This window comes from Polypterus senegalus, chromosome 17 (assembly GCF_016835505.1).
Source record: "Polypterus senegalus isolate Bchr_013 chromosome 17, ASM1683550v1, whole genome shotgun sequence".
NCBI classification, from domain to species: domain Eukaryota; kingdom Metazoa; phylum Chordata; class Cladistia; order Polypteriformes; family Polypteridae; genus Polypterus; species Polypterus senegalus.
The window spans coordinates 41,889,043-41,912,101 of record NC_053170.1 but is presented as its reverse complement, the minus strand read 5'-3'; the positions used below and the strand labels follow the sequence as shown (position 1 = coordinate 41,912,101).

The 23,059-nt window shown below is 36.4% G+C and overlaps 1 protein-coding gene across 2 annotated transcripts in view; it reads right to left on the bottom strand.

Annotated features, from left to right (window-relative positions):
• inpp5b (inositol polyphosphate-5-phosphatase B) overlaps positions 1-23,059 on the bottom strand; it is a 129,187-nt gene that overhangs the window by 69,615 nt on the left and 36,513 nt on the right. The window contains exons 1-2 of one of the 2 annotated variants that reach the window (XM_039739630.1): positions 22,610-22,626; positions 7,565-7,735 (exon numbers count right to left, since the gene is read on the bottom strand). In XM_039739630.1, coding sequence (XP_039595564.1) covers positions 7,565-7,718 — 154 coding nt within the window. In that variant the 5' untranslated portion in view covers positions 7,719-7,735; positions 22,610-22,626. Of the gene's footprint in view, positions 1-7,564; positions 7,736-22,609; positions 22,627-23,059 lie in introns of those variants that run through there. The other variant, XM_039739629.1, reaches the window with a different exon arrangement.

Below are 23,059 nucleotides of genomic sequence, written 5' to 3'. Positions count from 1 at the left end.
AGTCGACTACCAAAATAATCATTAGTTGCAGCCCTACAGAGTAAGATGGAGAAAACAGGAAGATATGGAAAAAGATGATCCACTGTGGCAACCCCTCAAGGAAGAGCCAAAAGAAGAAGAAGATTGTCCACCATGCTTAGATTTGTGATAGGATGAAATGTGCCAAGCCAAATCACATCATGTGATATTCTTTCAAAACTGAGTAGTAACCTAGATAGATCTCAAACATTTTTCAGATTACTTTCTTCTGCAATGATTTGAAATGCCTGTCTTAAAGAATATCTTTCAGAAATACAGATTCAGAGAATTGCACACACACACACACACATGCACACATCTCTCTATTATAAAAGAATATCTTGAGCCAAGACTATTGCCAAGAGATTTTTTCAAGTCCCGCCCTCCTCTCAGCTATTTTCAACCATGCCCATGGTCCTCTCCTTCCTGCACTCTCAGCTCTTATAAATTGTTACGTTTTCCTCACTTTAAGTTTCCAATAAAAGAAGACTTATTATGTTTAACTCCTATTGAAGAATTTCATCCCGAAGGGCTATCAACAGAAGAAATGAGTACACGGACAATCCTACCACTGAGAAATGTTGCAGTTAAACAAAGTACGCAAAAATTCTCAATCTGTTACATGGCAAATTGGTTAAATGTGTATCAATAGACTATGATGAAACAGTTGGTGGTGATGGTGCGGAAGTTGAAAACATCAGCTTACAATATCCTATAGAATAACTACAACTGTTAACACCATCCAGTCTTCCACTGGCCGAATTACTGTTGAAAGAAGGATGTATTGTAATGTTATCGTGTAATTTATGTCTGAATGATGGACTTTGCAATAGGACAAGATTAGTTGTATTCAAAAGTTGTCAAACAATTCTGACATGTAATTCTAACAGGCGACAAGAAACATAAGATAACATTAGACACCAAAGGAGATCTTGATATGCCATTCATATTAAAATGTTAACAGTTTCCCATTAGAATAGCTTTTGCTATGACAATTAACAAATCACAGGGACAAACATTCGAAAAAGTCAGTTTATTCATTAGAGAGAAAGAAACAATATTCACTCACGGGCAGTTATATGTTGTGTTGTCACGATGTAAGTTCAAACACGGAATCAAAATTCAATGCGATATTGACAAAAAGTTTATTCAAAGAATTGTTTTGACTGAAGATTTACTGTAAAAGTGTATGTTTAAAAAGTATTTGTGTGTTAATTTCAAAGCCAAACAGAACAAAAATCCATCCATCCATCCATTTTCTAACCCGCTGAATCCGAATACAGGGTCACGGGGGTCTGCTGGAGCCAGTCCCAGCCAACACAGGGCACAAGGCAGGAACCAATCCTGGGCAGGGTGCCAACCCACTGCAGGACACACACAAACACACCCACACCCCAAGCACACACTAGGGCCAATTTAGAATCGCCAATCCACCTAACCTGCATGTCTTTGGATTGTGGGAGGAAACCGGAGCGCCCGGAGGAAACCCACGCAGACACGGGAGAACATGCAAACTCCACGCAGGGAGGACCTGGGAAGCGAACCCGGGTCTCCTAACTGCGAGGCAGCAGCGCTACCACCAACAAAAATGTATAACAAATACCTCTAATGCAACATGAAACATAATTTTCTTTCAATTTATTATGTTCTACAATTTTATATGGTTAATTACTCGCTGTAATGTAAAATAGTTAGTTCTATTATGCATATGTAACAATTTCCATAAAAATAACAATGTTTAAATTGAACATCTGCTTCCCCATACGTGATCTGTGAAGTGTCTAGCGCATAGTGCCTGCCCAGGGGTTGGTGAACGAAGCAAGCAGGGTGCAGAACCCCCTAGTATTCTAAAGCATTATAACCACACACATACAGTACATCTTCTTCATCTTTTCCTACTTCTATATATTATGCAAAAATGAACACATAAGGGCACTACGCACAATGAAGCAGTGGGAAACACTGTCTAATAGATCCAACAAATGGAATCCCATCTCCATGTGGAATTTGCATGTTTGTTCTGTGTCTGCATGGGTTTTTCTCCAAGTACTCTGATTTACTTCCCACATTCCCAGGATGTGTAGTTAGGTGATGTAGTGATTCCAAATTCACCTGGAATGATTGTGAGTGTGGATATGACTGTAATTAGGCCCCACACTAAACTGGCACCCTGTACAGGGCTGCTCCCTATCCTGTGCTCTGTGCTGCCAACAAAGACTATGCTCCTCTATGAATTAGATTTGTTATATTTTGTATTTATATGCTTTGTTTAAAATAAAATAAAATAAAATAATTAAAACTCAGTAGAATGGGTTGTATATACTGTAGAGGCTTCAAAAATGTACATATATAAAGCTGCCTTTTCTATCTTATGAACCATGATGAAGCTGAATTTTCACACACAAATATAGGAGTAGGGTTGGGAGCATGCATGCACCCACCAGACGATGAACCATCTGAGCATCCCAAATTAGGACCTGAGCGCAGCCGTGCAATGGGTGAATAATAATTTGATTTGAGTGGAACAGTTTGAAGTTTTTTACAGCAGCTGGAGCACCAACCCCTCAAGTTTAGCCTGTAGGATAATGTCATACCCAAGACAGAACAATTAGTGGGTTAAGAACCTTGCTCAAGGGGCCAACGGGATTTGAACCAGCAACCTTCCGATTGCTGGCACAGATCCCTAGCCCCAGAGCCACCACTCCACATGCATGCATGCACACACACACACACATACAGGCTTATTTTAAAACCTACATATATATGTTTGGTATCATTCTTTTCAGAATTTATTGAAATATGATGTTGTTAGATTTTCAGATTCTTATTCCGTTTTTAAATTATAAACTAAAAAATATCAAGAACTCATGTCTCGCAAGACAAGACTTTGTGCCAAGAGATTTAACCACGCCCGGGGCTGGAAATAAAAGCCAAAGAGTAGGAGAGCTGCTGTGTATCATTTTAAATGTTCAAAGCACCGTGTGAGATGCAGCTCACGCGGCACAGCAGCAGCAGAAAGCCAGCAGCTGATCGAGAATAAAGGAGGTAAAAAAAAAACTGCATTTGCTTCCCATTGTATCACCGTTTAAGAGGGGGTCAGCCCCCCTCTTCACAACATGAGCAGCAGAGACGTAGCGCAGTCCACAGGGGTTCACGAGTGAAGCAAGCATATATATACACACCTACTCTGAGCTGATTTTAAAACTTGCACCACTAGTTATAAACCCAGTCATCTTTGCAGTCATTCCAAGTACAGACCACTGGAGTAATGCTGAACAGCCTGCTGATGCACAATCCCAGTCTCAGTTAATCTCAAAGCTAATACTGTGTTCAGAGACTGCCCTAACAGCATCCTGCAAAACAGAGTGGACCTGGATCCACACATTGCAGTGAGATGTACTTGTGCAATCCCATGAATCAGTTCACTCCCTTTGTCACTTGACCAAAATGTCTTCTCCCATTATCCTGTGCATCATGGTTACAAAAAAGATTGTGAATTAGTTGAAAAACCCAAGACTGAAAGGAAATTCTTTTGATTGTGAAAGAGATAATGCTAAGGTAAACAGCTTTATTAAAATTAAAGACAATGAAAGGCAATGTGTTATTAGGGTTTGCTTTGATTAAAACTGTTATTATTAAACTATATTAGTCAATTTTTATGTATTTTAGTGTTTTTTTGGAGACAGGAATGCTTAAAAATGTTTTCAATTTAAATTAATGGTAAATAGGTGTTTTGTTACAAAAATGTACATATTCATATTTATACACGCACACACACACACACACACACACACACACACACACATACATATATATATATGTATGTATGTATTGTCACAGATGGCTGGGGTTCTTACCTGGCCGGGATGCCTAAAAGGACCGGAAGGGGGCAAGAATAGCTTCCGGGCCACAAGGGGGCAACCGCTCTGGAATAGGAAAGGACCACGAGAAAAGATTATAACCCATTGGGACCCGTGGCCACCGCCAGAGGGCGCCTTAAACCTCGTGGGACCTGGAAATAGTTACTTCCGCCACACTCGACAAGATGGCGGAGGAACCTGCCAGGGACGCCTGGAGTGCTTCCGGTGCAAAGGGCAGCGCTTCCGCCACACCAGGAAGTGCTGCCGGATGGACGTCATCAGCCACCTGGAGCACATCCGGGCAGGAATAAAAGGGGCCGCCTTCCAGCAATCGGGGAGCTAGAGTCGGGAGAGGGAGCAGGACGAAGCTCCCAGGAGGAGATTGGCGGCTAAGGACTGAGAGAAAGAAAGTTCATTTTGGGTGATTATTGCTGTGTGCTTTGTGTCGTGTTAGAAACTGTCTTTATGTTAAATAAACTTGTGGCTTTTAAAAAGATGTGGTCTCCGACTGGTGGTGTCCGGGCAAGTCTCACAATATATACTAGGGGGCTTCGCCCTCTGCTCGCCTCGCTCGCCAACCCCCGTGTTTGGTTTTCCGGATACACACTTTTAAGATTTTTTTTTCTTTGAATTGTTGCCATTTCATTAGTTTCACTTTTATTTTAGAACTTCTGTAAAAACAGTATTTGGAAACTTGCAAGTCCCAATATGCTGAATCTTTTTAATGAGATCAGTGAGACATGTGTTTAATGACTTTGTACCATAATTCAGGATAGGTTTCTCTGTTTGGAATTTCAGCACAGACAAAATGATCTACATCACCAGCAGTTAACATATTTTTTTTCATATTCTTTAACTTTCTCCACATGTGTATCGCTCCAACGTATATTTTTTTGAGCCTTTCGAATTCCAGTGCTCTGAATGTGTTTAGCGCCAATGTTTGTGAACGACAAGTTCTATTTTGTCTTTTACTCTGTCTTTTAATTCTGAGCTGGATTAGACGTGGTTTTTTTTCCAGTTCCACTTGTTTCGGGCTGATAATTACTTTCCTTATTTTCTGAATTTGCACCTAGATTATTATTTTTCTTTTTTGCTCTTTTTTCTCTCCAACACTTTTGAGTCTCTTTTCTCCGCGCTGCTTTCTTCTTCGCTTAGTCATCAACATTTCATTTATAACATACTGTCCTTATACTTTTTATAGGTGCTGAGAGCCCTGGATCTGTGTGTGCTCCAATCCTTTAGACGACTGACTGTTTTGCTGCCTCTTGGCTTATTTGATATTGATTGTAAATGGGGCATTTCTTGCAAGAATCTCATGTTCCACGCCACCGTGAGACTGTCCTGGGTCAATCTCTTGTAACAAAGTCTCATGTTTAAGGTCCCCGCGAGATGCTCTGTGGCCAATCCCTTTCATCTCGCGGTTTCTTTTAAATGTCATCCATGATCTTAACATAAAGATCACGTCTTGACGCCCTTGTGTTTCTCTCAAGGATTTTTTTTATAACAGATATATATATATATATATATATATATATATATATATATATATATATATATATATATATATATATATATATATATATATATATACACTCACCTAAAGGATTATTAGGAACATCATACTGATACGGTGTTTGACCCCCTTTCGCCTTCAGAACTGCCTTAATTCTACGTGGCATTGATTCAACAAGGTGCTGAAAGCATTCTTTAGAAATGTTGGCCCATATTGATAGGATAGCATCTTGCAGTTGATGGAGATTTGTGGGATGCACATCCAGGGCACGAAGCTCCGTTCCACCACATCCCAAAGATGCTCTATTGGGTTGAGATCTGGTGACTGTGGGGGCCATTTTAGTACAGTGAACTCATTGTCATGTTAAAGAAACCAATTTGAAATGAATCGAGTTTTGTGACATGGTGCATTATCCTGCTGGAAGTAGCCATCAGAGGATGGGTACATGGTGGTCATGAAGGGATGGACATGGTCAGAAACAATGCTCAGGTAGCCTGTGGCATTTAAATAATGCCCAATTGGCACTAAGGGGCCTGAAGTGTGCCAAGAAAACATCCCCCACACCATTAAACCACCACCACCAGCCTGCACAGTGGTAACAAGGCATGATGGATCCATGTTCTCATTCTGTTTACACCAAATTCTGACTCTACCATTTGAATGTCTCAACAGAAATCGAGACTCATCAGACCAGGCAACATTTTTCCAGTCTTCAACTGTCCAATTTTGGTGAGCTTGTGCAAATTGTAGCCTCTTTTTCCTATTTGTAGTGGAGATGAGTGGTACTCGGTGGGGTCTTCTGCTGTTGTAGCCCATCCGCCTCAAGGTTGTGCGTGTTGTGTCTTCACAAATGCTTTGCTGCATACCTCAGTTGTAACGAGTGGTTATTTCAGTCAAAGTTGCTCTTCTATCAGCTTGAATCAGTCGGCCCATTCTCCTCTGACCTCTAGCATCAACAAGGCATTTTCGCCCACAGGACAGCCGCATACTGGATGTTTTTCCCTTTTCACACCATTCTTTGTAAACCCTAGAAATGGTTGTGCGTGAAAATCCCAGTAACTGAGCAGATTGTAAAATACTCAGACCGGCCCGTCTGGCACCAACAACCATGCCACGCTCAAAATCGAAATTGCTTAAATCACCTTTCTTTCCCATTCTGACATTCAGTTTGGAGTTCAGGAGATTGTCTTGACCAGGACCACACCCGTAAATGCATTGAAGCAACTGCCATGTGATTGGTTGATTAGATAATTGCATTAATGAGAAATTGAACAGGTGTTCGTAATAATCCTTTAGGTGAGTGTATACAGTATATAATTTTATGCATATACATGGAGATACATATATATACATTATACTGAATATAGTCACAAAGAAAGTTATGATCTGTCTGTTCTGGAGTCCAACATAAAGGGTTCAAAGCAGAACAAGTTGAAAATTACACTGGAATCTAACTGTCCTCCACTCCCAAGAAAATCTTGACCAACCAGAAGACCCGTCACTGAAGCCCCACTCCTGGTCCATCCACTGTTTAAACTGTGTATATTCAAGAAATCACTGTGAACTGACAACCAGTGTATGAGCAAAGCACATCAGCAGCTTTTACTTAAAATATTGGTTAAGCAATTAAACTCGGTTACTGTTTAAATTTAACATGGCATTTTCTGTTTGTATATTTGTCTGATTTACAAAATGCCATGTCTAATTAAAAAAACAAGTATGAAGTGCATGGAAAATTTTTAAACGCTTTGTGTGGACTAATTGTTAGACATCTCACTAGAAAAAGGCATGAAATTATCTAAGCAACAAAAAAGTATACAAAATAAATACGTAGCTATTCCAGCCAATAAATTCATCTATTTTATAAAGCCCACTTCTGAATTTCAAAGTTGCAGAGGCTAGAGCTTATCTAGGGAATAGTGACCATGCAGAGCAGGAAATAAATATTGACAGAATATTACCCTACTCCACAAAATAGATAGTAATGTAAATAAATACAAAATTAAGCATTCATCAATATGATGATTAATAATTCATCTTATAATTTACAATAATTATTCAATAGCAGTAGAGAAAATTTGGCATTACAAAATTGCAACATTTCACAGTTGTAATAGGTATAAAACATATAATTGTGTATTCAATGTTTTATTAGTGTATTTATTTTGATTACCTGTTTTCCTCATATTATCTGATGCTTCAGTCTCAATTCCTTTAAATTCAGCAGCAGGGATGAATGCTCCTTTCTTCTCAGAGACAGATGCCAGAGCTGATTTTGGGAGGTACTTAGAAAGCCACAAAAACCGGGGACAGGGATCCACAGACATATGCTGCTTATCAACTCCTGGTATCATGCAATAAAATACAAATAAATATGGTAAACATCAAGGAAGTTTAAATATTTGTGACTTTTGCTTTTCTTGCAATGTGATAGGTCATCATTAGCATAACTAATTTTCTGAACAGTGGGCTGTAATTCAGAAAACCACTTCTGCAAATGAAGTTTTTCCTGTAACATACTTAACTTTTCAGACAGCACATGAGATGATGGGTGATTGGAAGGCACCACATAAGAAATTAAGTTTTTTTTTTTTATATTGCCATGGTATTCACAGATAACATTGAAAAGGGTTAGTAATTCACTTACCAAACAATACAACATCCAAAAAACCTGTTCAATGAATCTGTCTGTCATATGGTTCTTTCTATGGCAATACCATAAACATTTACAGTACTAAGAATTTAGCATTATATAACAAGTTACTAGTGAGGAAAACTGTTTTTGAAGCATTATTTTCCTAATATAATATATAAAGAGTATAAATGGCAACAGCAATATATTCAGAAAAAAATGCAAATCAGACAACACCATATATCACACTGTATTAATAATTAAATTATGATAAATAAACCTGAAGATAACTCTTCAGCTATAAATTGACTTCTCATGTGAACAACTAAATGGACATCAGCTTATTTTAAAGCACTTACCACCTGATTGCTTTATAAATCTAAAAGTAACATGATACAATATTTATTTTGAATAATCAGAATGTATAAAATATATTATTTTAAATTTAATTATTTTAACAATTATTTACTTGTTTTTACACATGGTTTATCAATAGTTATTAACAGATCTACACACTTTTAATAGTATCTATCTTCTGAAGATTGCAAAAAAGAAATTTAAATTGTCTTGTATTTTTTATTTGTGTCCTCTTTAAATATACTACTACAGTAAACACTTTGTCATACACACACAGATTGTAATGTTATTCTTTTGAATTTTCAAAACCATACTCTTAAAATGTGCCCAAACCTTGTGGCTTGTTATTCTTTGGTTATACTTCAAAACAACTATAGTCATTTTAGTATAAATGAATGTTCAGTTTCATTTTTTCAAATGAGTAGGAAACAAAATGAAAGCAAAGGGACAATTATATCAAATGCAGAACTTCCACAGTACGTTTTTAGAGATGCGTTAAAGTGCAACAAGAGTAATCCTTTAAGAAGTATCAACTTATATTCTACAGAATCAGTAAGTGTAACAAATTTAAAAAAGTAATATTTTTCTGTGTCACTACAAATTAACTAAATGTTTCTTCTTAATCTCTTTAATAAAAGTTTAAAAATAAAGCTTACCTTTAGATTTTTAACTGACTCTCTGAAACCTCTTCCATATTGCAAAACCCACCACAAGCTACAGCCTCATTTAACAGGCAAATGTGAGCATTTTCCTGTAAAGTGTTTGGTAATGTCAAACTGTTTAGCAGTACTTTGTTTTTTTTAAATAAGAGTTATTAAATGTCATCCCAACTATCTAACATCGTTTTCAAAACCTGCCCCCAAAAGTCAATTTTTTTTCTTAAAACTGCAAGTGTCAATTTAATACATTTGCAGTATATGTAAGTATAAATATCTCATATAATCTACAGACTTGTTTTTAATCTTAACACATGGGCACACACACCAAGCACAATTTAGAATTGCCAATGCACCTAACCTGCATGTCTTTGGACTGTGAGAGGAAACCCATGCAAACACAGGGGAGAACATGCAAACTCCATGCAGGGAGGACCTGGGAAGTGAACCCGGGTCTCCTAACTGTGAGGCAGCAGCACTACCCACTGCGCCACTGTGCCAGCCCAGGATAATTCATTTACCCTTTAATTACTGGTTTTGGTATCATTCAGCTCTGAAAGCCAGTTTGCTTAAATGTATCTTGTTAACACCTGTTCAGATGGTGAAAGAAGACAGCAAGCATTTCTGGGATGTAACGTGCTATCGGCGCATGCAACCAACCTCATGTCACCTCACCTCACTAGTCTAAAAGTGCTCTTCTTCTGTGTTCTATGAAAGGACTCAAGATGGTATGCAGAACATATATGACTATTATGTTCCAGTATGCAGCATTGACATGGCTTGAGAGACAATTATTAATTAACATTCACTCACTTCCCACTTTATTAGGTACACCTGCTTGTTTTATACAAATATCCAATCAGCCAATCACATGGCAACAACTCAATGCATTTAGGTAAGTAGATATTGTCAGCAAGATCTGCTGTAGTTCAAACTGAGCATCAGAATGAGGAGGATAGGTGATTTAAATGACTTTGAACATGACATGGTAGTAGGTGCCAGACAGGCTAGTCTGAGTATTTCTAGGATAATCCAAGATTTTCAGGGGCAACCATCTCTAGGGTTTACAGGGAAGGGATATATCCAGTGAACAGCAGTTCTCTGGATGAAAATCGATTCTAGATGTCAGAGGAAAATGGCCAGACTGGTTTGAGCTGATAAAAAGGCAACAGAAACTCACATAACCACTCTCTACAACTGAGGTAAGCTGAAGAGCATCTCTGAACGCACAATACATCGAACCTTGAAGCAGATGGGTTACAGCAGCAGAAGACCATACCGGGTGCAACTCCTGTCAGCTACAAACAGGCAACTGAGGCTACAATTTGCATAAGTTCACCAAAATTGGACAATAGAAGATGGAAAAACATGGCCTGATCTGATGAGTCTCAATTTCTGCTGCAACATTTTTATGATAGGGTCAGAATTTAGCGTCAGAAAAATGAAAGTATGGCCCTATCCAGCCTTGTATCAATGGTTCAGGCTGGTGGTTGTGGTGTGGTGTAATGGTTTGAAGGCTATTTTCTTGGCACATTTTGGGACCCTTAGTACCAACTGGGCAATGTTTAAATGCCACAGTCTACCTGAGTATTGTTGCTGACCAAGTCCATCTTTTTATGATTGCAGTGTACCCTTCTTCTGATGGCTACTTCCAGCAGGATAACGCACCATGTCACAAATCTCAGATCTTCTCAAAACTGTTTTCTTGAATACGACAATGAGTTCACTGTACTCAAATGGCGTCCACAGTCACCAGATCTCAATCCAATAGAGTACCTTTGGGATGTGGTGGAATGGGAGATTAGCACCATGATTGTGCAGCTGACAAACGTGCAGCAACATGATGCTATCATTTCAATATGGACCAAAATCCCGGAGAAATGGCTCCAGCACCTTGTTTGATCTATGCCATGAAGAATTATGGCAGTTCTGAAGGCAAAAGGGGGTCAAACCTGGTACTAGCAAAGGTGTACCAAAGTGGCCAGTGAGTGTATACTGTAGTTAATCCCCACTTTTGCCTTCTGCAGAATTTTGGCATCATCCATTTTTTTTTGTTAATTAACAATACATCTAAAACTATCTACAAATTAGGCTAACCTCTCAAATCTTCTTTTCATTATGTGACCTCTCCAAAGTTCTGCCTAAGGACAACTAGGACTAGATACATGAAAATGTGTCCAAATCATTTCACTTTTAATTTTTCATTGGTCTCTTGCCCATATTTTAAAAAATATCAGTTTCAAAAAGAAAAGTGCACAGGGAACTCCAACACTGACAGAGAAATATTTTATGTAAATGCCTCACAGGGACAAGTTTTCATAGACACACAGGTTTAAAAAGAGGGTTGCAATTCCATCTCACTTTCATTTCCTCCCCTGATCTAAGGCATTAAGCAGTCCCATTCAAGGAAACATAGTAACACTTCCACTACTTCCAGTCTCCTCCCCTTTCTGGCAAATGGGCCATAAATTACTCCTGTACAGGATATTTGGCATCATTTGATCAAAGCAATCTGAAGGAAGCAATGCAGTAGCAGGCTTATATGAGAAAGACTTTCTTCTTCTATTATTTTTTCATACCTTATATTTTTTATTTCTTCAGCCTTGCTGATTAAAAAGGTATTCCTGGCTGAGAACTTAGCGACTTTCATATTTACTGTATTTACATCAATCAGTGTTCATTTATTGCCTCACCAACTGCTCTTTGGATTATAAGTTTAAACAGTGTTTGTTTGTATAGTGTGCTCAAACTAACGGAGGTACTCAGATGGCATGACAGGGAATGTTTGACTTGTGCTACAATCTGTTCGTTATTCTTTTAACTAAAGCGATACTTGCATTTAGATAGAGAAGTAGCTTCCTTTACTGAATGATCTTTAAACCACTGTTTTCTGGTATGTCTTAAAACTGGTTCAATGAGATACATGTCATCCAAATACTTAATTTCCTATCATAGAATTACTATATTTGATTAAATCACCTAATTTTTAGAATGTCATAATTTTGCTATAATTGATGTTCAGTAATTCTTTCCTTATGAAATTAAGTAAAATAATGATGTATTTTAACTTTTCAAAAAGAATGCTTCTGTGGCCTAACACAGATACTGTGCATAGATCTGAAGAATTTTACTCAGCATAGGTACTTATTAATTATGAAAAAATGAGAGGATAACAATGGGGCCATACAAAGGCACTAAACAACTAACACCTCATTATCTTCTGTGGGCCTTTCTGAACAGATGCCAGAAATTCTATATTGTGTATCTAATATTGTTTCCTGTCACTAGGTCCTTTCATTACTCACACCTTTAATTCCATTCTGTCAGTCTGTGTGCTTTGGATCTTTTTTTAACTAGGCTGTCTCTCCCAGCACACAGACAGCTTAATTTCAAATGGCTGCCATAGACCTAATACCATACAGGCTTTGCATGAAGTTGTAAAGTACTCATTCAGGGAGTGGCAGCATGAAAGGGCAAAAGGACACATGCAGGATACAAAACTGGAACTCATTTCACATTATTAGAAGCCACCAACCCATGATTAAATTTGTCTTTGCATTCCTTATAAATAAACAAAAACAAGTTATCAAGAAACAGTAAAGACTAAAGTAATCAATTAACTAAAAACTCAAAAATATGAAATATTGGTGTATTTTAAAAGCAGTATTAATTATCTTTCCGTCCGTTTTCTGCGGCAACTATCAATCCATTTTCTGAACTAATTTAATCCAGTCTCAGGGTCAGAGCCTACTTGGAGCCCTAACACACACATTTATTGAAGTCTATTTTGTTTTCAACAATTTTCCTAAAATGCTTGTCTTTGGCATGATGAAGAAACCAAAAATATGTGTATAATTCTCACACAATGTAAATTTCAGTCAGACAGTGGAAGCAGCAGCACTAACAATTAATAAACTATTCAGGCTATGAAAGTATCCCTTTCCGTATTTCCTGTAGGATATCTGTTGCCTCTGTCATGTACTTATCAACACAGCATGTCTGTTGATCTTTAATCCTTTACAAAATATGTATTACAATTTAGTGTAAAAATGCCTCTAAGTAATATAAACAGAGTAGCTAATTTAACATTTTTATTAACTATGTTATGAATAACAGGGATATGTTGCGTCACATTCGATGTATTACAAAATACACAGCTAAATCTTCAGTGTTGTTTAGTGTTGTTTTTTCAGAGTTATTTTTTTCAGACTTAACAAGTGTTGATTCTGGTGTTAATTTGAGAATATCAACACTTGGAGTGTTACACAGTGTTTGCTCACACTGCAAGAATGGCCAATAAATTAATGTGAGAATAATACTTATTTTTAACAAACTGATTACTGAAACTGCGGTGGGTTGGCACCCTGCCCAGGATTGGTTCCTGCCTTGTGCCCTGTGTTGGCTGGGATTGGCTCCAGCAGACCCCCGTGACCCTGTGTTCGGATTCAGCGGGTTAGAAAATGGATGGATGGATGGATGATTACTGAAAAATGATTGATTGTCAATCGTTAAATGGTTACAATAACAAGCATATTGCAATTGTATGCTTATAATTGAGATTTATATATATATATATATATATATATATATATATATATATATATATATATATATATATATATATATATATATATGGCTGATCTTTTCTTTTCTGTCAGAGATGAATATTTTTCCAAAAAGCTGAATTTTCTAAAAACACACAAATCAATGATTCTGACCTAAATTAACATAAAATGTCTGTGGATGTATGCAGTGTGTTGACACCGCGTGTTAGCTGTCTCCAACTCTGGCGACTAACATCTATTTTCTGAAAGGCACTAAAAACAATGGTTTCACACATAGATCAACATAAAACATCTGTTGCATGTTTGCTTCCCGGGTCCTCCCTATATGGAGAGCGGTTTGAGTAGTGAGAAAAGCGCTGTATAAATGTAAAATAATTAATTAAAAGAATTAAGTCACCGTGAGAAGCAATCTGGATTGTACTGATCCCCTCCTGTGCCTCATGTGGACAAAGTCAACATCTGCCTTTAACACTCCCCTTTCTCACCATCTTCCACTTAACGACATTAACTCTTTAACAGGTAAAGTGAAGTTACATTTTCGTCTATATTTTATGTATTTATTTTTTGTGTAACATTTGTATGTATTTTCTTTGTTCTAGCATACGATTTTTTGCATGAAGTGTGGTTATAAAGGTTTAAATAAGCAGTCATGGGGTTCGGGAGCGGATGAATCAATTTTACATGATTTGGTATAGGGAAAATGGTTTCAGTTTTTAAACAAATCGGTTTCTAAACAGCCTTTAGGAACGAATTTATAATCGAATTCCGAGGTTCCAATGCATTTCCTTATTTATTTCTTCGTGTGTTAAATTAATTATGTACCTATTTACTTATTTCAATGCCGCCGACAAGATACGAAACACACCTTGAAATGTAATTATTCTTTTATTTGTCTGCGTATTTATTTAATTTTGACCAAAATATGTCTCCATATTAGATATATTTATGTTCTGAAATATATATTGTATGTAGCAACAACAAAGTTGAAAAATTTAATGACAGTTTAAGTTGCTTTAGCCAATATATTAAACTGTTGTACCGAGATTGTTAAACAACTGCTCTCTCAAAGCTAAGATTGAAGTTCTTTCATGAGGTCTCATCATGCTGGTGAAGGTGAATTACCTTCAGGTGAAGAAATACATCAAATTGTAAGATGGGTTCACATTTGAGGAGTTTCTAAACGAAGGTAAATTTGAATTTAATTATGTGTTGGATAATGTTTCAGCTGATTCAAAAAGTTAATTTTATTGACATTTCATAACCAAATGTATCTTGTTTTAGTAAAAAAAAATGTGGGCTTACAGCAAATGATGCACTTCAAGTCTTTGAGACAGATACTAATGTGGAGGAAGATATTTTTCAAGAGTTGGTTCAGAGCAACCCACAGATATGCTTCACAGTAAAATGTCCTTCACAAGGACTTTTTGCTGACCTGGATGTTTCTGGTGGTATTAATTTTTTTTTCTGAAATGACTAAACAACTTAATAAAATATTTGATAATTAATCAATATTGATCTCTCCTTTTTTAAAAAAATTTTCACCCACAGCTACCTCAACACCAAGTACATGCACTGATACACTTTCAAACTCCAGTGATGTAGAAGGGTTGGAGAGAACCCAACTGAACCTGTCTGCAAGCTCAAACTTTAATAATGGCAGAGAAATCACAAGTGCTGAAAAGGCAAAACAGATAAATGTGGAAATATCTGCATTCATGGATAACTTTTGTGTGTGATGTCTTCATACCATTCCTTCATGGTTTTTTTGTCTTTAATAACTAGATTGTTCAAAATGCCCTGAAAGAGAAACCTGGTGGTTTGGATGTTCTCGAAGAATATGAGCTAACTAAAACACTGATGCACAGCACGAGATGACAGCTTGTTAATGTTCTTGTTAGCCATATGACAGAGGTTCATGGGTAAGCTATCAGAGAATTAATAAATCAAGACAATATCAGGCTTGCTTTGTGTCTATTCATACCTATATGGAGGTTTAAATATTGGATAAAAGACTAAGTTCTACTTAATCTTATACAATATTCAGGAGGATTCCCACACTTGAACAGAGAGAGACGTATGCCTTGGGCATTGTTTCTCTTTTCCATGCTCTAAGAGACCCATATTCATCGAAGGGCTATGTAAGCACACCTTATTCACTTTCATGTACTTTTTATGTAGTTGAATACTGCAATTATTTAAAAGAAATACCTGGATTTTATTTAACACTTTTTTATTTGGTGTGATTTTCAATGTCAGTGTTTATGTAATTCTAATTTACTATTGAGATTTAATAAATGCACCTTATTGCTTTCTTGTTTGTTCTTTCATTTTAGGAACATTTTTATGATCCAGAGAAGGGAACAGGATTTATTTCTTGGCGGCTTAAAACTCTGTCAAGGAAGAATCCAAAACGTGTTTACTTTACGTCTCATGAGACTGGTGGACCAAGTCGTCGAAGAAAAATAGAGGACACTGAACAACTTGATGGAGATGCATGCAGAGAAGCCATTTCACTCCTTCTCCACACCGCTGATGAGACTGAAGTTAGGCAAAAGATGAAGCAAACCTTTAAGCATCGGCAAGAGCTCGTTCATAACCCGGAAAGGTCAACTGACATCTTAAAAATCTTTCCAAGATTTTTAGAAGTAAAAGGGTTGGTAAGTATAAAAACTCCTTTCCTGTTTTATTTCTTGGTTTAAGGAATTAAGTGTGATTTAAGCATGATGCCATTATGTTTTGTTGTATGCAATATCATTAGGTAAATCAAGACTTTATTTTGCTGTTTAATGCTGAAACATCTGCAAAATTGCTTGAGCAGTGGGAGATGGCATTCAAGCCAAAAGTCATTGAAGAAGCAAAGTTTCTCACTTTGACAGCAGAACTTCAAAGTCACATCAGTGCAGCAGAGAAACAACAGTCTGATCATGGTAAGTGGTATTTTGAGGTTTTAAATGGCAGGCAAGGCTATCTATTCTACATACTAATTTATATTTCTGATCATTGACCCCTTCTCATTTTTCATCAGAATGGGACAGTGACATTTCCTCTTTCTTGTTGTTGTTGCATTTGCTACCACCTTCTGCAGGGAGAAAGAAAGTTAAATCAGCCACTGATGCTGTTGACAGGCTTGTACATTTTCATAAGGTGAATTACAATGTGGGATCAATGTCTTTGCAATGTGTTGTACAGTCATAGATGCATTTATTTGGTTGATACTGAAGGAAGTTATTCTCGTGCTTTTCACCCATGGCAAATATAGTGTTCATTTTTTTTTTGACTTATTGATGGCATGCAAACTTGATATCAATTTTAACCATGTCACAGTGGCCTGCACTTGTCTGTCTTTTCTAGTAGGTTTTCTTCCTTTTGGACATGACATCAATTACAAACGGCTATGTATCTTGTAGTTGCAGATAACCTCCAAACTTACTTTCTGTTAAATTTTAGCTGTAGCACTTTTCAGAATTTCACCCTGATAAATTGTTAGTCATGGTTTGAACTGGAGGATTGACAATTTTTATGTCGTTGTTGACAAGCAGCTCATCCCCTGTGCAGGAGCCACCTCCCTGAGTGCCATAGATGAACTTTTCAAAGTTCATTACGTCTTTAACCTAACCTATGAGTAATCCCTGGCAAATGTCTACACCTTTCTATAGACAACAGTCTACAACATTGACATAGGTCTAACAAACGAGTCGCCAAGAGTAAGAGAACTACGTGTGAAATTGTTAAACAATGTTTAAATGTTTTTGCTGTGAGAGTTTGTATGCAAATAGCCAGCAGCTGATATCTCACTTGCGAGTTACACACAGTTTCTATCCTTCATTGAAGTTCAGGTTGATTTGTATGCAAGGCGATCGTAGGCGCCGGTTTTGTACTTTTTCAGGGTTTAGGAAACATTTAAACGGTGTTCATTTTGAGGATAATGGTTTGCATTATGTAGAACCACAGTCATTCCAAGATGTTGATAGTAATCAGTTAGGTTCTATACAGACAGGCGTTGGTGATACCCGAGGTGCCTCTTATTTTGAGAACAATGGTGACAGTGATACCCCAGGTTTTCCCACAGATTGTCTGGACAACAATGATGACTGCCTTTCTGAAAGGGATACAAAGGCTATGTGTGCTTCAATTTTTGGCCAAATTACAATGCAGTGGTGTGGCAAACAGTTTAATTTCAGCACTTGTCTCAGATCTTGAAGAGCTTACTTCTGAAGTTCACACACAAACTCAACACAAACTATTGTCATCTATTCCTCTTGATAATCCAGTCAGGTTAGCAGTCAAGAGTAGTTTTACACATTTTGAAAACCCATTTGTTTGCTTTAACACAGAAAGCAAAAGAACCAATTATTTCATTGATAAATGGAGTGTAGTTGAGCCAGTTGAAATTGGACTTGGCATGAGGTATGATGTGAGACGCAATAAAAAAACAGGCTGTTATGATCAGGTCCCAGTAAAAGATACCTTTGTTTATGTACCAATATTAAAAACTGTAAATTTATGTGTTAAAATTCAGATGTATGTAGATTGATTAGGGAATCTTCAGAAAGGCAGCGATCAAATGATTATAAGGACTTTTGTGATGGAAGTTACTTCAAGGCTCATCCATTATTTTCCAGACATTCCACTGCGTTGCAGATCCATTTATATTATGATGATTTTGAAACAGCAAATCCCCTTGGATCCAAACACGGGATCCACAAAGTTGGGGCACTTTATTTTGTACTAAGAAATCTTCCACCCAAATTTAATTCAACACTGATGAATATCCATTTAGTTGCACTTTTTCATGCTCACGATTTTAAAAAATATGGGTTCCAGTCCATACTGGAGCCTTTGATGCATGACATCAGTATTCTAGAAACAGGTGGCATTGAACTGCCAATTTCCACAGGGACAATTTATGGCACTCTGTGTCAAGTGAATGGAGACAACTTGGGAATGCACTCAATCCTTGGCTTCTCTGAATCTTTTAGTGGTCAGTATTTTTGTTGTTTATATTTGACTGAAAAGGCAGATGTCCAGGTTATTTACAATGAGAATGACCCAAGGGTTGGTTTACGTGATTGTGTAGTCTATGAGCGCCACTACCTTCAATTGGAATCAGACCCACAAATCTCATCACTATATGGCCTCAAAAGAAAATCATCACTCAACAGTCTAAAATTTTTTCATGTATGCCACAATTTCTCTTTCAATGTAATGCATGACATCCTAGAAGGAGTTGCTCAATATGAAATGAAATTGCTCTTTGAATATGTTGACAGTAACTTTATGTCATGGAGTGAATTGGCTTCCAGAATATATGCCTATGATTATGGCTATTTGGAACGAAAGAATCGTCCCACACGAGTGAATCTAGACCACAAAGGAAATGGCTTAGGGCTTAACTCAATCCAGGCACTTTGTCTTTTAAAAAACATGCCGTTAGTGTTTGGTGATATTGTGCCCAGTGGAGATGAACACTGGCATTTGCTTCTTCTCTTACTTCAAATAGTCAACCTTGTATTTTCCCCATGTCTCTCTGAAGGCATGACTATTCTTATGAAGTATTTAATAATTGAACACCATGAATTATTCACAAAATTGTATCCACTCAAGAATTTATTGCCAAAGCATCATTTTATGATTCATTATCCTTCCACTATACGTAAGATCGGTCCTTTAGTACATATGTGGAGCATGCGATTCAAAACTAAACATAAAGTGTTCAAAAATACACTAAAGAATTTAAAAAATATCACCAAATCTTTGGCAAAAATACATCAGATGTCCATAGGCTATCTTTGGGAAACCTCACCTTTGAAATATGTTGAGTATGGACCAATGAAAACATTTTGCTGGGAGAGTGTTGATAGCAAGCATTTAGTAGGAATGCAACCGAATCCCATGCACAAAATCATGTACTCCATGAACTGGGTGAAAATTGATGGGACCGAATACAAAGTAGGCCTCGTTGTTTGCAATAAAATTGAAGATCAACTTCCAGTTTTCAGTCAGCTTCGAAAAATACTTAGTATCAACAACAATATATTCTTTTTGGTGGATGAACTTTTCACCGAGCATTTCTCAGAGCATCTCCATGCATTTTAAAGTACTGGGTGAATGTGGCAAAGCTGAACTCATCAAAGCCAATACTATGAGGTTTCACAGGCCATTTGACTTGCAAAGTGTATATGGGTCTGATGAGAGTCAATATATCATACCCCCATTTGTGCTGGTTTAATTGGCATGTAAAAATATTTTCTTTAGATGGTTACAATTGGCACATGCTGGCCTAACAATTTATTTCATCTCTTTATGGAGGATGTATTTTTCCAAAAGTGGACTGTAGGTATGATGAGGCAATAGATTTTACCAGAATTTGTGGTGAGTTATTTATTTAATGTTATCCCTTTTAAATGGGACTTATTATATGTTTGTATTTATTTATTTTTACTTAGTCCTGGCTGTGCTCAATGTTACAGACCAGTGTTTACACCAAAGGATTAACAGCTGCTGTAACCTACATGTACCAAAAATGTAAATTAACACTTGGATCCCCTGTAAATTGCCACTGAGACCACACTTTTTTATATATTTAAATAATTTTGGATGGGAAACCAGCTTTTTTGTTGTATAGGTTTTGAAATATTGTGTAAACTATTTTGTTTAATAAAACAAGCATTTTGAAAAGTCTTGATTCCTTTTTTTTTAATCTTGTGTATAAGGTGTGTACATTAATGAGACATTAGCTTCTAAATAAAATGAGGTGCCCCAAATTGATATTGCATCTAAAATAGGATATACTAACACTCATTGAGTGTAAACATATTGCCAATCCACACTTGTCATGTGTTGAAATCAACACCGTAAGAGTTACTTTTTTAACACCAGCAGAGTGTCTTGGGAATTTAGTTTACACCAAGTGGATGTTCAACACACTTCTGGTGTTAAAAAATGAACTCTTACAGTGATGATTTCAACACCTGAAAGTGTCAAAAAATATAACACTACACAAAGTGTAAATTTAACTCGATTTGGTGTGGACCTATATAAACTCTGAAGAAGTGTTAAAATTAACTCTGTAGGTGTGAATTTAACACTTTGGATTTTGCTGTGTATGCTCAGTTTCATTTGTCATTAAACAATAAAGTTAAACATCTTATTCAAAGCTTCCTACATAGAAAGTAGTTAAATCTTCATCAGCTGTATCTAATGCATAGAACGTTGTGCACAGTACTCAGAAATAGATGTCTATTCTAAGAATATATCTTTCATACTAATTAAATTTAGTATTATATACTAGCAAATATACTGCATCATCTGGTAATTGAATTTCTGTAGAATCATTAAGAAAAACTTCCACTGATTAACTGATTTTTAAAATGTATGATTCAATTAAGCTGGTTGAGAACGTTAGACTATGTTTTGCCAGTTATGTGGTCATTTGTTTTAAATTCTTTTGGGCCCTCATCATTTCACATTGTCCTCTCAACAACATCAATCTTGTTAAGAAGGCACAATAGCACCTTTAATTTTTGGGGGTGCTGAGGAAATATATCATACATGATCCTAACTTATACAGATAGGCACTGTATAATAATAATAATTTATTTTAGCTACATCACATTATGTAAGCTAAAATAACAATGAACTTAATTACTTTAAATAGAATCACGGATTAGTGCACTGTATTATGTTACTTTCTTGGTGCAAACCAATATTTATTTAAATATTATGAAATATGTTACAGTATAATTCATGTACTCTAACATTAAATACACTAATAACACAGGACCTATAACAAAATTACTTCATTTTAATTTTTAATTGTTTCCTCAATAAAATACACAAGCAAGAGTACTGTACCTGCTGCTTGAATTTATATTTACTGTAAGTGTTCATGATATTACATTTGTTACGTATACATAATGCTATTGCTAAAAGACACACGCACGTACACACACCCACACACATACAAAAATCAACTAAAGTGTGACAACTATGAATAACAACATATAAAGGCAAGCAGAAAATGTTCCACAAACCCCAAGATGCTGATAAAACCAGCCCTGAATGGGATAACATCATAAGGCACAAATCTGCAATAACTTACCAGTTTAGAGCCACAAGTTAATCCAGTACATACATCTTAGAGTTTTGGAAGGAAACAGAAACTGTACAAAAGTCATGCAAACACGGAGAGTTACAAAGCCAGGAGTCAAAGCCAGGATCTATGAGGGAGCAGAACTAACCACTATGACTTTGTACATTTCCAATGGAAAAATACAAACTTTAATTTACATGACCAAGTATTGTCAAATTGACTAATCAAAAGACAGAATGCACTTGTAATTAGAACAAGAGCTCCAAAGTAAATACTGCATGTCCTTGGAAGATTTCTGACATTGTCTTTATCCAGCTGTACTCATACACATACTGAGAGTAGTGTTTGGCTGAGAAAAATCACAGAATAGTGTTTAAAACTTTATTATACATCATAGAGAAAAGTAGGCTGGGTACCATTAAACAATGGAAAAATGGGAAAAATGTATGAATTAAACTTAATGTGACATTTTAAGACATTAAAATGTCTTTGTTATGCCTATAGCTGGAATCAAAATACTTTTATTTAGATTCATAAGCTTCATTTTTGTTTGATTCTAGGTGGGAAGGCACCATATGCAGTTAATATTGGTTTGTTCTGTTACTTAACTTCCCCCTCAGTATCTACAGGCTTGATGTCATGTCAGTTGGCGAAAATAAACTACATTTGAATGAATTTGTCTGCAGCAGTATTTGTACATTATTAAACTTCACATTATTATTTTAGCGTCCTAATATCATGTGTGAACATGAAATTAAGGATCATTATCATCTATGGCAGCATTCTTTGTATCCTTGGAAGGGATTTATAAAATAGCTTTCCTTTTAGATACAAATTATATCTATTATGGAGTGCTTCCATAGGAACCAAACCCAAACCAGCTATACTAGTTTACAGAAAAAAAAAGTTTGTTTACCTGCAGGTTATTAGATATCTCCTGCATTCAAATGTCAAGCCAACTCATTCCAAAAATGATTCTGAGTTTTCATACAGTGAAGAAAAACTTTGTGCATCTGTCTGGGCAGAATACATATGAATAGTAATATAACACAGATGAGCTGCCCCCTAATAAATTCAAATACAGTTCTCAACGAATCTTTTACATAACATATTTGTTTATATACACTAACAAGATGTATTTATTATCTCATAGTCTAATTACTATTGACATTTGAAAATATAAAAGCATAATGGAATAAAAAAAAAACACAGTATCTCTGTTATTAACAAACTTCAACATGGCACAGAGAAAGAATAGAACTAATTCACAAGTTTAGAAACAATCCAGATTTCTATAAAGACTACAAATAAACACTGAGACACAGATGTTTAACATTTCTAAGTACTTGTTTCACAATGAGAAATC